The 15233-nt window shown below is 41.0% G+C and overlaps 1 protein-coding gene across 2 annotated transcripts in view; it reads right to left on the minus strand.

Moving 5' to 3' along the window:
- Positions 1-901: 901 nt before the first annotated feature.
- LOC101174441 (zinc fingers and homeoboxes protein 2) overlaps positions 902-15233 on the minus strand; it is a 149033-nt gene continuing 134701 nt past the window's right edge. For both annotated transcript variants that reach the window (XM_078955109.1, XM_023960308.2), the window contains 2 exons: positions 14173-14356; positions 902-4976 (listed from right to left, as the gene is read on the minus strand). In XM_078955109.1, coding sequence (XP_078811235.1) covers positions 14176-14356 — 181 coding nt within the window. In that variant the 3' untranslated portion in view covers positions 902-4976; positions 14173-14175. The remainder of the gene's footprint in view (positions 4977-14172; positions 14357-15233) is intronic.

Consider the following 15233-nt stretch of genomic DNA (forward strand, 5'->3'; position numbering starts at 1 on the left):
TAATGAAATAAAAATAAAATAAAATCAGGGAATCGTTCTTCGCATCTCACAAATGTTCCAGATGTCACATTTTAGTGGAAGAGTCGACATTAAACAGCTAGATGTGCTACAAAAGAAGCAGAAAGGAGAGCGCATGAGTGGTCTTTTCATGGCTCTTCAAACAGAAAAAGCTTTGCAAATATAATAACGCCCCTGCATTTTCACGGCCGTTGGTCTTTGATCACCAGTGATGAAAAAAAAAAACACACCATGAGATACATTTATCTTAAATAATATAAAATGGTTAAAAAAAAGTGAATAAAAAAAAAGAAAACGGCTTTTAATCTTTTCAGGCAGATTTCAAAAGAGAGCAGAAGTCGGGTAGGCCTGCTTTTCTTCTTTTTTATCATCTTTACTTATTAAATGGCTGCATGGTGGAGTGGTAGCTGCCGTGTCACAGGTGTGAATCCTGACTGGGACCCTGAGTTAGTTTGCGTGGGTCCAGAACAGGACTCCCAGGTGAATCGGCGTCTCTAATGTGTCCTTAGGTGGAAATGTGGGATTTTGTGGCTCTGCAACAGACTGGCGGGCTGTTCAGGGTCCGGATCCAACACTCGCTGGGATAGGCTCCAGCAACCACGGAAGGGAATCGGCAGGTTCTAAAGACAAAAGGTGGAGCTGGTGGAGGGACCCTCCTAATATTCAACGCGGCTAAAACTAATTTGGGTGTCCTAAAAACCTTTCGTAGAAATAAGTAATGAGTCATTTCAACACATTTGAGGCCCTGCTTCAAACTCGTGTCTCTGCTCAGCAGAAAATGACCAAAAGAACCAGACACGGGTTCTGGGAACCTGCTCAGATGAAAGCGGCGGTGTGTTTACGTGCGTGTAAACCGTGGCGACACACAGAGGAGAACACAGTGTACCCTTTGAAAAAAAAGGCTGCGTTTTATTGAAATACAGCAGACATCAACAGGTTGTTTCGCTGAACCTGGGCCACAGAAAACGCGCCTGAACACTCTTCGACTGATGCAAAAATTTATGGCTATCATTTTAACAATTTTATTCGCTCCAGGCACTCTGATTTTCAGCTTTTTTTTATGTTTTTTTGTTTACAAAGCTGATGAGCAGAAGTGTTGGAAGCTTAGCAAGAAGAAGCTGGTGCTGCTCGATACAAACATGCTGGTACAGTAAAGGCGGGACGCGGATCGGAAAACGGTGTTCAGGCCCGTTTCTGCGCCCAGGGGTGGAGGGCTGATAGTAGCAGAAGAAGCAGAATCTGTTAAAAAAAAACTAAAAAAAAAGCAGGGTTGGCCTCAAATCTGCTGAGAACATTTCAAAGCGCCTCGAAAAGGAAATTTAATCAAAAGTAAAAGAAAAATAGAATAAAAAAAAATAATAGGAGCTGCAATCATTTAAAGATTAAGCCTTTTAAATTGTCTAATAAGAAAATACGGATTGTCTTAAAGTATCAAAGGTTTAACTCAAGATCAGAGATTCCCTCAAAGACATGAATACGTCTGATTAGAACGCCGACGGTTTTTAGACTTTTTGGTGGCTTTAAGGAACGTTTTTGGATTTGGAAGATGATTGTTTTACGGGAGGAAAAGTGAAAAAACAAATCGAACTGAAGAAAGGGAGCGATGAAGCCCAGCAGCTACTCTTCCTCTGTGGCGGGTCCAGAGGCTTTGACATTCTTGGCCGTTGCAGCTGCAGGAAGCAGAGGAGCCGGACCGCTCTAGTGGATTCTCTGTGGACGATGCAAAGCGGAGGCTGAATCCCAGGAGGACGGACACATCCCTCCTGCTGTGATGTCCTCTGGATTCAGCTCCAACACACACACACACACACGCACGCACACACACACCTTCACCACAGCTAATACTCACAGCCCCCCCTCCTCCTCCTTTAAACATTCAAACCCCTGACATTCACTTCTCCAAATACATTCAGCAGAAGGATATTCAATGAAAACCACGCGCCTGGACAGATCAAGCGCTGACTTTTGGCTCCTGCTTCTGGACAGGAGCGCTGCTGGTGCTGCAGTTTAACATCAGAATCAAAAAGAGTGAACTTTGAAGGCCTGTTCAGCAGCAGGTGGAGCGTTGCTGAAGCTCCAGCTGCTGCTGAACACTTTGGACGGAGCCGAGGAGATTTGAGGCCAGCCCTGGTTTGCATTTGTAAATAGAGTATTTCAGATAAATGTCATTTATCACCTTTAAATCTGACCAGAACACTACAGTGGCAGAAGCAATACATAAAGAAGCTTTTTTTTTTCTTTTCTTTTTTAAATATTATTCTTCTTTTCGGAATGGAACTAGTTTCAACTAAGCCTACCAAGCCAACTTGTATGGGATAAAAGGCTATTCGTCTCTTTTGTTTAGTACAGGTGTGTCTGACGGTGGACAGAGTGTGAAGAAGGAAACAACGGAGAGGAAACAGAGAGAGAAAGGAGGACGGGGAGAGGAAGTGTGAAAAGAAAAAAGGGAGGAAGAGCAGGAAGCAAGGAAACGGTGGGAGTCAGGCAGCGGGATTGTGGGTTTTTGCGGTTGTGTGATGGTTGCCATCGCCTCCTTCTGCGTCGGCCACCGCACTGACAGATCCTTAACTGCTTTTGTTCTTTTGATGGGGTTTGTTCCTCTTTGAAACAGAGATCCACGACAGTCACTTGGTCATACAAGCATGTTCGCTGGAACCAGAAGTGCAGATTGGCTTTAGTTTTTTTTTTTTTTTTCCTTTTGCTTTTCTTCAAAAAAAAGAAAAAAGGGTTCCAGACAGAGTGGCTACAGTCATAATAATAATAATAATAATAATATCATAATATTATAATAGCACTTGACTTCACTTCAGCACAGTAAAAACGAAAAAAACAAAAAAATTAAAAATTGAAAGGTGCTTTTTCGTGTTTTTTTTTTCTTCAAATCTGATTGGACGTGAAGCGAAGTCCCCCCCCCCCCACCTCCTCCTCCTTCATCCCCCCGCCTCTCCCCCCCCCTTCCCTCTCAGCGGGAAGTGGCTGCGGAAGTCCAGCGCCGGTTAGATGAAGATGAAACGACTGAAGTATTGCCAACCGGTCGCTCTTTTTCCTCTTTTTTTTTTTTTTGTAGTGGTTCCACTCCGGTTCAGTCCAGAAGGAGAGACGGGAAAGGAAAGGGAAAAAAATAAAATAAAATCCACCAAATACCACTGCTGGCACCGTGTGGTTTTAGGGAAAAAAATAAAACAAACTAACAAACAAAAGCCGAGACAAACTGGTTAGGATTTAAAAAAAAAAAAAAAAAAAAAAAAGAAAGGGGGGGAGGGGAAGTTTCGGAGGGGGACGAATTGCTCCCATTTTACAAAAATGTAACAAACCTTTTCCGCAAAATTTTACAAATCTGTATCAATACAGGAAAGCAAAAACAAACCAACATATATGATCTATGTACATCAACAAGAAGAAGGACCCTTCTTTAAAAGTGTAGTGAGAATGCAGCAGATCCCAGCTTTGGCACTCGGCGTTTTTGTGTGTTTTTTTTCTTTTTTTCTTGTTTGTTTGTTTGTTTTTCAATCCAACCCTGTCTGTCAGTCAGTGTGTACAGTCAGACTGCTGCTGCAGGCACACATTCAGTGCTCTGGTTCACCTTGTTCACATCTCCACGGCAACCGGGTCACGCAAAACATCACCTCACCCACGTCTGGTGGTCCATCCATCCATCCGCCGGGTTCACCACCCGCTAATCCCCCCCCCCCCCCGCTCCCTCCGGGCTCACTTCAAGGGAAACTTGTGGGATTTAAGGGGCTTTTAAGGGGCTTACAGGGACATGTCGCTCATGAAGCAACTCCAGCGGAACGGGCAAAGTTTAGAGCGGCGAGAAACGCTTATTATCCAGCTTCCAGATGTTAATGGGACTCGGCTTTCTTCTAAGTAGAATGCTCAGAAAAATACAAATCCGGATGATCGCTGGCTAAACTTCTAAAGGGGGGAGGTTTGTGATGTGATTGTTGAATAGAAAAAAAAAAAGAAGTCATAAATCCTGTTTTTCCACTTAAGTGTTTTTGATTAAAATCTATAAATAAGCCGACTTCATGCTCTAATTTGAAATAATTTCTCTTTTGTTAAGTTCCTCGTCGTCACCAGTCTGGGCACGAAATTAGGAAATAAAAACATTATCTTGGCAAACGACGTTCAGAATAAGAAAGTCATGGTTCATCTTTTGGAAGAGGAACGTGTGAACTGATCCTACTGTGCTTATCCATAATTCTCACAATAATCATGTTAAAAAAAACGGAATTTTCCAGCGTACTTTCTCTTTTTAGACGTCCTTTCTGGGGAAAAAGTATGTTTTCTAGGAAAGCAAAGGTCCTAGATTCGGTGTAACTCTCAACAGGAACCGTGAACTTTGTTCCACATAACGGCGCCGCACACCTTAAAGGAAACGTTATCGCATTAAGAGAACGCCGCCACATCTGAGATCACAGCAACGCCTGTCGTCTTTGAGCGGCGCCCACACCGACACGCCTCCGTTTGGTTTTATACCTGGAAAATCCAACTCACTTTTACTGTGCAGAACAGGGGGGGGGGGGGGGGGGGGACACCTGGAATCCACTGAATTGGAGGGAAATTTCAATTTTCTTCACACATCGTGACCCTGAATTTCTCTCAGAGCTCATCTCCCTCCAGCACCGATGCGTGCCTGCTCCTCGCCAAAATAAAAGCCTGCAGCTCTGAGGCCACCCACCCCCCCCCGCCCCCGTGTCTTAATTAAGCGTCACATGAATGTTGGGGGTCACGGCAGGTCAAGAACAAAGATGAGATCACCTCCAGCATGGCGGAGGAGGACGTCCTGCGTGACCTCGGATGCGACAATCATAAAAATCAGTAAAACAGAAAAAGAAAAGAAAAAAAAATACAATATCTGTTAATTGAAAAAAAAGAATTCTTTTTGTAGCTCCGTTCTTCATTTTCGATCCTCGTACGATTCCAGCAGCAGCGGCAGAGACGAGTCCAACTCGCACCTGAAAGAAAAAAAAAAAAAAAGGAGAGGGGGGGGGACTGATTAAAAAAATGCAAAATCGTTTCCCAGCAGACAAGAAATGTGCGTCTGATCATTTCACATGGAAAAAGCAAAACAGAAACGCAGAAGGAGCAGGTGATCGGGCGTGGCTCCCAACCCAGACTCGCTGCAACGTAACGGCTCTGTGGTGGAGCGTCCGGCGCTCTTTTCAAACCGTTCGCCTGGTAGAAAGTTTGCCGGGTGTAAAAGTGACTCACAGAGACCCAAAGTCAGCAGCTGAACACTCGCAGAATCACTTTTATGGATGTTATCTAAAAAGTCAAATTAAAGAGAAATGAGTCTGAAAAAAATCTTCACAAAAATCGAATCTGCTTAAATTCTCCTGATCTTTCAGGCTTAAGCTTAAACAAAAAAGCATTTTAAAGAATATTAAATGTGATAAAAGTAAAAGGGAATTTTAAAAAAATGAATCGCCAATTAAACTCTTCAAATTGTGCAAAGGAAAGTCACATGTTTTACTTGAAAAAGCCTTTTTTTTTAAATATCTGTTGAAGGCAAACAGCAGTGTTTTTAGGCCACTTTCACGCTGAAATCTTTTAAAAATACATTGCTTCAGACAACTTTTATCTCAAAACAATGTATGAAATAATGAGATGTTTGGAAATTATTCTATGTTAAAAAAATGAAAAAAATAAATAAATCTTATTTGTTATTTGAAGAAAACTGCTTTTATTTCTTTTTGTCCAGACGCAAATGGGTTCAGGTGAGGAAGATAGCTTTTATTTTACATTTGTTTTGGGGTTTTTTTGCAAAGAAATTACAAAGAAAACATAGAAATGAGAGTTTAGGCCAGGAAAATGTATTTTATGATGATTTTTATCTGATTTCAGTGACATTTATCCTCTTTCTGTGAGGTTTCAGATCTAATATTTCTTTTTCTTAGGAATCATTTCTATTTTTTGCTGTTGGTTTGAATGTGACTGAAGATCCCAAAGAAGAAAAGTTCACTCCCCCCCCCAGGTGTGCTTGTGTGGGCGGGGCCAAGCCCCCCCACAAACGTCGTCGTCCTCGTCTGTAAGCACAAAGCTGACATTTCCGTTCAGACATAAAAACACGGCAGGAGCGCCGGTGGATCTTGTTGATGAAATCTGTTACATTTTAATCTGGAGTCAAACTGAAGTGAATTAGTTAAAAAAAATGTAGTTAAAAAATAATGACTTTTATTGTTGAAACTGTGGTTACTTGGAAACAGGTAATTTTAGCCTCGGCTGCTGCTGTTTTACATTCTGATGAGGACGGACCGAGCAGCTCTGCAGCATTTTGGCAATTAAGCCTTCATCTATAAGCTATGGCTGTTGATAAGTTATTATGGGACTCTGCGGCACGCTCTGCTGATTAAATGAAGCCCCAGGCTGCTGTGATTAGAGAGACAGGACAATGGATGCTACACACACACACACACACACACACACACACACACACACACACAATCACAATTTGGGAACATTGTACCAACATCATTTTTTACAGGAAGATTTCGCTCCATAAATTGCTACGACTGTCCAATAAAAACGTTGTTCATCATTCTTCTTGGGCTCGTTTGGCTGCCATGACCTCTAACCCTCACCTGATGTTTTAGGTACACACATACACACACACACACAGAGCCCTATGTTTTATTTGAACACCGTCCACAGCTTCATTGCTGTTTTGCCACACAGCCACAGGTCATTTTTTTATTTATTTGCTTCAATCCCTGAATTATCCCCATTATAAGCATTTGTCTCATTTCTACAATTTAGTTAGACCTTCCCCACCCAAATAACAGCCCTGCTGCTGATATGGATTGAAATTAGGGATATATTTGACATTTTAATAATGTTTTTGATGGGAAATTGTTTTTTTTTTTGGTACAATGACAGATGATGCCTTTTATTTCTGTAATGCACTTAATCACCATAATTTAAAGTTTTTCGTTTTTTTTATAGGAGAGATGAATCAAAGGGGAATTTTCCACACATTTTAAATATTTTACTAAATGTTGAAATGTTCTTCTTTTTTAAATGAAAATCTGAATGTAATGAAATTAACTCATATTACATAAATGTATCTTGTATGAATACTGGTTCATTTTCATGGTTTACTTTCCTCAGGGTTTAATAAATATGTAGTAAAAAAAAAAAGCAGCAGCACTTCTGGAAAATGAGCAAATAGCTAAAAGATTCCATCATTTTAATCAACCAACATATTTTTAGAGTTAAAAAAAACTACAATAAAATGACTTTTGGAGCCTGAATGTGAGTCTTTTATTTCTGTTGTGAAGTTGGAGTGTGATTCAACCACACACGTGGACAAAAATGCATCCCAACACAAAAACCCATTAAGAATCAAGCGAATTGACCAGGTCCTCCTGAAACAAGCCGACTTCTGGTTACTTAATGAAATCCACTTTTTTCCACGACTAAAACCAGAAAGAGGAAACGATTTTAAAGTCCCTGCACGGGGTCTCTTTTTATCTGAATTACTTGTAGCCCATGAGGCTCCAGGAGGCCTCCGGTCCTCCGGTCCAGGACTGCTGAAGAGGGCTTGGAGTTTGACCCAGAACCCACGGCGAGGCCTCGCTCCAACATGGAACAGCCGGCCTGAGGAGGTGAAGACTCATCCACTTATGTATCAGCTTTAAGCAGCTTTTAAAGTTTGAATTTTCTCTTTAGAAGTTTATTATGTAATTGTTTTTATGAGTCATTTGTTGGCTTTAGTTTTTTATCAGCTCATTTCATTTTTCTACATCTTTGCTGTTAAGTTAGTGTCTTCTCACTCCAGGCTGGAATGTCTGGTTTGGGGTTGGGGGGGTCATGGGCCTGCTTTTTCCCCATGGTTCCCTTGCTCTGGCCCCTCCTGGCTGGTTGGAGGCTGGGGTGGTTGCCGGGCTCCTTGGGTTTAGGATGGAGACGCTCAGGTGACAGGAGGACCGGACCGACAGCGTCTTCAGGGCCGGCAGCCCTTTATTGTGAGAGGTTTGATCTGTGGTTGGGGTTTTAGTTTTTATTGTGCTATGTTTGCTTTTATGTGCACTTTGAGGTGTGTTTTTTTTAATTTAAAGTGCTTTATAAATACATGTCATTTATTTTTTACAAGCTCCAGTAGCATCTTTCACAAAAATAAAATCAGAGAAAACTTAAACTGTTGCAGTTCTTCAAATGACCACTAGAGGCTGGTTTCTCACCAATTGTTCTATTGAAAGGCTTAACTTTACAACCTAATTTTACAATATGTTGATATTTATTGCTTTATTTGACATTCATGAGAACTGTTTAGAGGTGAAAGATCCACTGCAGTCCTCTATTTTCTAAGCGTCTTTAAATTATGATGATGCCGTTTGTAGTCAAAATCTAAAAACCTGTGTTGTTTTCTGGGACAGTAGTTCATCAGAAATTTGCCCCTGAGTTGTGCGTGGGACTGCTGGTGTGGAGCAACCCCGCCCCCCTTCCCCTCCCAGTGGCAGAGCGCGCAGAGAGTTCAGAAAATGGCTCTTTTCCTTTTCTGTCCGCTCCTGATTCTAAAGAATCTGAATAAAATCTTCCTAAAATTGAGTGTCAGGATAACCTGACAATCCTTTTCATCACCGCTCAGATTTTTAATTTCACCTTTAAATGACATCATCTAAGGGTCGCTAACAAATATTGCACTTTGTTTGTCATGGGTTGCTGTGGAACCTTCCCCCTTTTAATATCCGATATCTGATAGTTCATTAAAAACTCAGCTTAGAAATATTTTCATCTCCACAAAAGACCCATTTTCTGGGTGGATTGTGAAGGATGCCACTCGGATGGCGTCCGCCCACGGATTCCTGTTCTGTATAATTAATCGGAGTGTTTGGCTGCTTCTGAGCTTGACGTTCGTCTCTGCTTAGCATTGCTTCCAGCTGTGGCATGCAGCAGCTACGCTGCAGCTCCAAACACAATAACTTTAAAAAAAAAATTAAAAAAAGATGGAAAATCAAAAAAAAACAGAGATTTTTCACAGGAATGGAGAGAAATAATCATATGGATGTGAAACTTTACCAAGGAAACCGAAATGCTTTATTCTCTGTCATGATACATGATCACATAATGTGATGATTAGGTGTCAGTGAAGCGCCTGCAGGTTGTTTTGCTGCCTCTAAGCTGCAGGGAAGCCACAGGATGTGGGATAGGAATAAGACCTGGATTCCAAATGTGGGGTAAAAAAAAAAAAGTTTCTGAGTCTGAATTTCCATCCGAATCTTTAAAAACTGAAGCTCGGGGGTGATCTACAGGGGGGGGCATGAAGGTGGAGATCCATTACCCACCCATACCTGGATAGAAATCCACTGACATGAAATGAATGTTGTAGTGAAGAAAAACCTGAAGACAAAGTGGTCATTCTAAAAGGTTTGGAGCATTAACGCTTCAGATTTTCTGCTTTCGAGCGATTAATCACACAATTAGGAGCCTGGAAGACCTATAAACATGTACGTATAAAAGCAATGAAGCAGAATGGCAATTACCTGCCTGACTCTGGAGTTTAATCACAGAAAAAAGGAAGATTTAATCACTTCTTAGTCATAATAGTCAGCAGGACTTTGCTGCTTTTGAACTTCTGCTGAACATTTAGCCATTTAAGCGATTACACACAAATGAGGCTTTAAAATAGTACATTTGGAGTTTGAGAACTAAATGTTGAGATGAGAGGTTTTGTTTTTGGACTTTTCTTTCAGCAGAAGTTTGATATTTGATCTGCTTGGAGCCGATCTTCAGTCAACAGTCGGTGATTCTGTGAGCCAAACGGATTTGGAGAAGAGACCCCCCCCCCCCAGCCTCCGCTCTCAACTGGCACCTGAACTGAGCGTCTCCAGCTCCAAAGAGCCAGAGAGGAGACAGCCGTTCATGTTCATTCATTATCTCCAGACAAGCAAACCTCTCTGAGCTTCTTCTGATGTCAAAGTTTCTTTAGGTATTTCAGGAGGAGGGGGGGGGGGCAAAGAGCAGCGCTCTGCTTAAATGTAAGCTTTTTCTTTTATTTTTGCAACTTTATGAGACAAATCCTCTTTGTAAACAAACAAAGGCGGGGTTGTTTTCGCTCTCGTCATTGGGGCGTGTGGGTTGGTGGGGGGGGGGGGGGGGTGGACAATGGGGGAGTCTGGGAGAGAGAAAAAACCTCCACAAAAGAGTCACGCTGCCGTTTTACTGACGAAGCACTTTGTCTGGGTCAAGACTCACTTTGATGGATGTTTTTCTTTATTTACATTTCATTTACAGCCAAATTTAACCCCAAAAACTCTGGATATTAACACACAACAGAGTCTTTGTTGTCGTCTGGTTGAAACTTTTTCTGCCTTTAGGCTCCTCGCCTGCCAGCAATGCAAAAGAAAAACTAATATCTCACCTAAAGTGAGGAAAACATGTTCAAGAACAAGATCAAAATAAGAGAAAAAAAAACATGAAAATCGAATCTAATTTCCTGAGATTAAAGGATAATGGGCAGAATTAATTATCTGACTGCATTTCACAAATTTCATCTCAAAAGTCACCAACTAATTTTCTCCTTTCTTTCTGACGTTTTTGTTGATTTGCTTTTGGAAAAACAGACAAAAACCGAACGGCATCGCAATCTGTCTTTTGATATTGCCGTCTTGACTTCTGCGACCCGTTTTCTTTTGTCAGAAAGTTTCTGTTTTTGACGGGGAGCCGGACTTAATTGTTTTTCCAAAAGAAGATTTTCTATAAAGCAATCAAAAGTCATTTAGAAGATGGAAAGTAAATTTTCGATTTCCAAAGTTAATTAACAGAACAAACTTTAAGTTCTTAAGGACTGCGGGATTTTATTTTCAGAAATTTCTCATTCACAGCTTTTATTATAGTTCATAATTGTGGGTGTATTAGATCTGCACTTGTGAAGACGAACTGCAGATCAACTTTTTAAATATTTTTGAGCAAAAAGTAACTTCTGCTCCCCTCTGGGAAAATAAAACCTCATTAAAAATGAATTTATGGGGGATTAAGAGGGGAGAAAAATGGGTTTTTGAAGCACAGCTGACACCGAGCATGCCATTTGCAATCTCCAGGCTCATTGGTTATTCAGGATGCTGCCGATATTGATTATTGATTTCAGCTGTCACGCTGGGATTTTGAAGGCCTCCAAAAGCAGTGACAAGCTTTCAAAAGTTCATTTTTTAAACATATTTATGTGCTGGGGAAACCATTTGAACAGATTCTATTTTGATAACGGCACAGACACATTAAGACGTTCAATCTTCTGTCAGATCTGACAGTGGAGGGAAGAAGCAGCAGACTCTGTCATCACTCTTTGCCCTAGGCGGAGCCTTTTATCTATCTAACTTTGCCCCACCAGGGAGTCTGCTGCTATTTTGGGTCTACTATAAGGCTTTTTTTTTGTTCCTCTATTTTTTTTTTAATGAAGTTTGTGTTTGTTACTAAAGAGTTTTAGCCAAAACTCATACAGCTACACACACAGACAGCGACTGGCTGGATGGAGGATCTCTGTTTGTTGCCTGGGATGGAAGTGTTGGCTTCAACGCTCGCAGGCTGGAGCTCAGTCCCTTCAGTTCTGGGTGAAAAAGCCCACAGATTTAGTTACACACAGCGCCATCAGCAGCATATGTGCAGTGTTTTTATGTCCCGTTTAATAGAATCTGTGTTTGTGATGAATCACCCGCTCGGTCGGAGCTTCGTAAAGGGGGAGAAGGGATTGGGCTGCAGCTAGAAAACTGTTTTTTTTTCAAGTAAAATATGTTTTTCTCAGCTTAACAAAAAAAGGATCTAATGAGCAGCTAATGTTGGACAGCAATAATGTGAAACGTCCTGCTTTCCAGCAAGTTTGGTTGTTGAGGTTGTAAGCAGTGCTGCGCCAAAGCAAATGAGGCTCCTAGTAGGGTGTCGTTTCAACAGAAATTCACATTTATGCCACTCAATTAGTCACATTTCTGTTGTTTAGTTATGAAGACAGTTTTCACACAACCAGTTCAAATGGAAAATACTTCAACTTTCATGAGTACAATTTACATTTTTTGGAGTTAAAAAGACATCCAATTTTTTATTTTTTTATTTTGAATTAACATTTTTCCCCCCCAATTCAGCTTTATTTGTCTCTGTGTGGATTTGCCTGTCCCCACCGTGCATGCCTAAAGCCTTTGGAGACCTTTTTGTTGTTGTTTGCAGGTTCCACCCTTTGTGACCTCTGACCCCTCTCAGGATGAAACCAGAACAGATGATGATCACGCCTTTCAGAAACAAGCAAAATGATCCTAAACACTAAAGCTAATGACGATTGACTTACGATAGGAGAGAAAAAAGGCAAGAATAATCCATAAATAGTAGAGAGAATTCTGGGTTTGCTGCTTGTTCCCATAGAAATGCACATGGACCCGTTTTCCAGCGGCATCAAGTAATTCCTCTGACCTCTAATGCGTGACAGAGATAAGCTAAAAACATAAAGGACGTCTGATTAAAAACAACATGTTTAAAAGTGTTGCGATCCAATTAAGCATTAGAAGCAAAATATTTTATGACAAATTCTGAAGTGCACTTTTTTCCACTCACTTGTTAAACTCTGCTTTTGTTTCTGCAGAGGAATGAATAAAGTCACAAATTGCTAATTATTTCTGGCATTTGATGGCATAATCAACACACGTCCTACCAAAAAAAAAAAAAAAAAGTATTTCTTTTTTACTGTGAATGTGACCTAGTTGATGATTTAATTAAAAGAAATTACCCTGCAAGCTCCTCCTGTCTGGACTCGGTTAGCTTAGCCGTCCTTCTTTCTTAAAAAACAAGGAACTGCAGGATCGCAAACAAAAAGAATAACAAAATAATCCAAAATTAAAGCCACGAGCGGCGTCGTTTCAAGAGGACCTGGTTGCAGACGTCATTAGCTGGACCAAAAGTCAGAAAGTCTATGCCCCCCCCACCCCACCATACCCACAATTTCAGCCGGAAAATACTCTTTTTCTCAGCTTTAAGCATTAAAACTTCAACACCTGAGACGTCTCTGTCAAAGCTGGCTTAACGGCTTATGCGATCAACGTTCAGAATCAGCTGATCAAATCTGAACACTTTTGTTTGAATACTTTTTTGAAAGGAGTAAAAACTTTTTGCCCCGTTTTAAGCTCATGTTGCTCACAGATTGGTCTGGTGTCTCATTCTATGCTGTCCATGTCCCAAGATGCATTGCGGCCGAACCCGAACATCTTCTGACAACAATGGTGGACGGTGAAGCGGGACCCGGAGTTGGAGATAATTACAACTTTTTATACTTACACCTCCAAGATTAAAAGTTGGATCAAATAAGTCAGGAAAATGTTTAGGTTCACTACTCGTCTGTGTTCGCGACTTACGGTTGCTAGGCGACAGGACATTCGCCGATGTGACGGCTGGAATTACGGCTAGACTCGTCCGAAATCACAGCCGTTACCATCCGGTCTGCCCGCTCCACCAAGGACCCGGTAAACGTCGCCCGGGAGTTTATGTAAGGAATTTGGCAAAAGTCAACTTTTGGATTTCCTTTTGGTTAGCCACACCCACATTCCTAATATGGTCGTCTCTTATGTTATATCACTTCATTTAGCTCAGGCCAGGGATATATGTTTTACATTTTCACAATATTTCGATTAAAACTGCGAGCAATAAAGAAACGGCTCCTTTGTGAGCTCGCCACGCCAACGTCGTTCAAAATCTACAAAAGCAAAATTGTTTCCAAGTAGCTTCCCAGTAATATTCCAGGAGTTAGGAGGCGACGATCCAAATCCCAAGGAGTTTCAATTTGTAGATGGTACTAAAGGGTTTCTTTTTCAGGATAGCAGTCTTTTCCCAGGGTCAAAGGTCAATGAAACCTCAGTTGCAATTGCAGATTTAACCTTTTGACATTTTGTGAAGATGGTTGAGAAACAGTTGTCTTTTCTTGTATTGTGTAAACATGTGAAAGTCATCAAATTTCAAATTTTAGTTTCTATACCCAAAACTTCTTGTTATTTTTTTTATTTTTTATTTTAGAATGTGGGAAGGCAAACTTTTTGAACAAAAGCCAAGAAGAATTGCAAAAGGAATCTGCACAAACACGGCTGCTGGACTCAAAAACAAATAAAAGGACAAAAAAATAGGGGCCAGCTGGAAATGGTGTTTCCACTGAGCAAAACCATGGAAGAGGTGAACACAACTCACCAATTATCCAGTCAGACGCCCAGACGTCTCCTCTGCCATCTTCCTGTCCATGTCCAGGAGCAGCTCCCGTCCCCTCCTAAAGTGTCCATCATCGAGCCAGCCCCCAAACATGCCCCGTGCTCCTCCCATGACTCCCCAGTTCTGTCCCCCGTTCTTCAGCTCTGCTGCACTTTGCGGCCTCAGTCTGTTGGACCACAATCAACGTAATCCCAGTTACATTACTAGCATTTTAGGTAAAAAAACAAAACACAGGCATGTCATTACCACACTTGAACTTTTGTATTTTGAAGTCTAAAGCCTGATGGAGCTGCTTTCTTTTCTGAAGTTTAGCTGCAGTCATTTGACAGCCTTTTTTAAATGGAAACTCTGACCTTTCCATATCAAAATATCTGTAGTGTGAAAAGTGCAGCAATCATGCACAGTGGAGTGGAAATGGGAGCAACAGAAATCTGCCTCACTTTACATGATGTCTGTTAATTTGCATGTGCTTTTTCTTTGGCAGTTTTGTTATTCAAACCGGCATCCGTTTGAGAGTCGTGCTGTCAAAGCGCTGAGGTGCGATTACAAATAAAAGTGCTTGGCTAAAATAGTCTTAAAGGGGGAGAGACTCAGCTGGAAGCAGCTCATTTGCATTGAGAATTTCTGCAAGAGGAATAAGGATTTCATCACTAGAAAACCGTTCCAAACTGCTTTTTTTGTGTGTGCATTATTTCACTTATACGCTCACATTTAATTCATACCAAAATGACCTATCAGCCTTTTTTTAATTCATTGCAAGTAGACTACAGAAATACTTTAAAGTGTTTTTTGTATTTAAGAAAAAAAAACATTAAAAAGAACATTAAAATTCAGAATAATAAGAGCAAAAATGATTATCTTGTCAGTGTCCCAGTTGTGAACTCTCACCAAAAAGAAAACCCTTTTTATCATGCTCCCAAATCCCAAGTAAGCACTGAAGAAACAACCAGAGGTTAAAGTAATATTCAAATTAGTCCAAAAAACTGGACTGAAAATTAGCAGGACCCTGGATTACTTCCAAATTCTTCATTTTTAACTGCATT

This window comes from Oryzias latipes, chromosome 11 (assembly GCF_053564925.1).
Source record: "Oryzias latipes strain Hd-rR chromosome 11, Olatipes_Hd-rR_3.1".
Taxonomy (NCBI): Eukaryota; Metazoa; Chordata; class Actinopteri; order Beloniformes; family Adrianichthyidae; genus Oryzias; species Oryzias latipes.